The following is a 1,832-nucleotide window of genomic DNA, read 5'->3' as shown; positions in this document are numbered from 1 at the left end:
GAGGCGTGTAACTCTGCTCTATATACACAAGAAAATACCGGAAACCCATCAGCAGCCGTCGGCCTGCTGTAGGGCAGCCGACAGGACACAAAAACACATCCACGACGACTGAAAATCCACAGTCGGCCTGCTCTGTAGGGCAGCCGACAGGACACAAAAACACCTCCATGACTGAAAATCCACAATCGGCCAGCATCAGAGTGGGTCGACCAGCATCAGGGAAGTCCATGACTCATGCAGTGCAGTCGACCACTTCCAGAATCTCCACAGATGCAGTCGGCCAGGTTCAATTGAGGTCCTCTTGCCACTACTAGACTGCCTCCCATGCCACAGAAAAATAGGGAAAAAATGGGGGGAAAAATGAGAACACACCTCATAAGGGCGGGCACACCCACAACAAAGGCCCTGGTGTATAAAAATAGACATGAGATGACTTCTAACAAGATCAACATCTTTTCACCAAGAATATCTGCATGGGGACATGCCACGAAGCAAAAACAAATCCTTGAAATCACTTTTTTCATTATTCATATAAAAAGGTTTAATTTTGTTTAGTACAAACATTATTTAATTAATAGCTCTCATAGAAAAACATCTTAGGGTGCATTTATACGTTCTAACCAAATTCGTTTCGTTCAAAATTTGTTAGCTCTTTTGATGGTTACACTTGAAAATAATGCGCTTTGACTACGATAGGCCAGTTCCGGTGTGAAGGGAACCCCGGACAAGAGTTTGTATGTGAAGCGACCGGCAAACTATAAAAGCGTGGAAGACGCCATACATTAATTGTTGTTGCCTTCTGCATTTGAGCAGAACGTGCCGATCCCTCCCCCTTGCAGAGCTTTCCTCTCTACGACGAATTCTGCCACCTTGACTGCAAATCGATGGCTTCCTGAACATCCCAGCAGGTAGGATTCTTGGCCTTCCCCCTTCCTTTCTCTCAAAACATGGCGCTTTCTGCGAGAATTGTAGCTATGGAGTCTGGCCTTCTGTAAATCCATGATGGCTTCCTTCTCATATCCCATGCTTTGTGTTCTGTTGCAGGTTCGGGTTTCTCCCTCCATCGCATGCTGAGAAAGCGAACGAAGAGGTTTTGTTTCTGTGCGGAATTGCCTGTGAAAATGGGTGGCACCTGGCCGCAAAGGATGCCTGCAACGTGGTGGTACGGCGTGTCACGAGGATTTCATGCCATGACATGATGTCCTAGGTTTTTTCTGACAGTTAGGGTTCTGTACACGGCAGTCTGCCTCATGGCGCGTATACCTTTGGCTCTGCAGGCTGGCGCTAGTGCTGGCCCAGGCTGTGCAGCATCATTACGTGTTTCAGCAGCAGGTAACTCTTCATCCTCCTCTAGATCTGTCACTCAAACCACCAATGGATCCCACCACTTCAAAATCGCTGGCTATTCTCTGGCCAAAGGCATGGGAGTGGGCAAATATATAGCCAGCGACACCTTCTCTGTCGGTGGGTTCCAGTGGGCAGTTTACTTTTATCCTGATGGCAAGAATGCAGAGGACAATTCCCTGTACGTGTCTGTCTTCATTGCCCTAGCAAGTGAAGGTACTGATGTCCGTGCGCTCTTTGAGCTAACCCTGCTTGACCAGAGTGGCAAAGGCAAGCACAAAGTGCACAGCCATTTTGATCGAGCTTTGGAAAGTGGCCCTTACACCCTGAAATATCGAGGTAGCATGTGGTATGTATCCTTTATACTCGTGAACTAAGCAGTTTCATACTATTAGTACAAGTACTTGCATTGATTAACTAAAGCAGAGCATGTATGAATCACATGCATATGCTCATATATGTGCATGCAATATACACGCAAACACCTA

General features: G+C 46.8%; 1 protein-coding gene across 4 annotated transcripts in view; it reads left to right on the top strand.

Moving 5' to 3' along the window:
* The first annotated feature begins 759 nt into the window (after nt 1-759).
* The window catches only part of LOC147617095 (BTB/POZ and MATH domain-containing protein 1-like), a 7,781-nt gene continuing 6,708 nt past the window's right edge, over nt 760-1,832 (top strand). For all 4 annotated transcript variants that reach the window (XR_015262382.1, XM_086776711.1, XM_086776710.1 and 1 more), the window contains exons 1-2: nt 760-908; nt 1,045-1,693. Coding sequence is in view for 3 of the 4 variants with exons in the window: in XM_086776711.1 (XP_086632837.1) it covers nt 1,251-1,693 (443 nt within the window). In the remaining variant the exon portion in view is untranslated. The remainder of the gene's footprint in view (nt 909-1,044; nt 1,694-1,832) is intronic.

This window comes from Cibotium barometz, chromosome 37 (assembly GCF_041138505.1).
Source record: "Cibotium barometz isolate CiBa-2024 chromosome 37, ASM4113850v1, whole genome shotgun sequence".
In the NCBI taxonomy this organism is placed as follows: domain Eukaryota; kingdom Viridiplantae; phylum Streptophyta; class Polypodiopsida; order Cyatheales; family Cibotiaceae; genus Cibotium; species Cibotium barometz.
The sequence above is the reverse complement of the archived record's forward strand: the minus strand, read 5'-3'. Positions and strand labels throughout refer to the sequence as shown.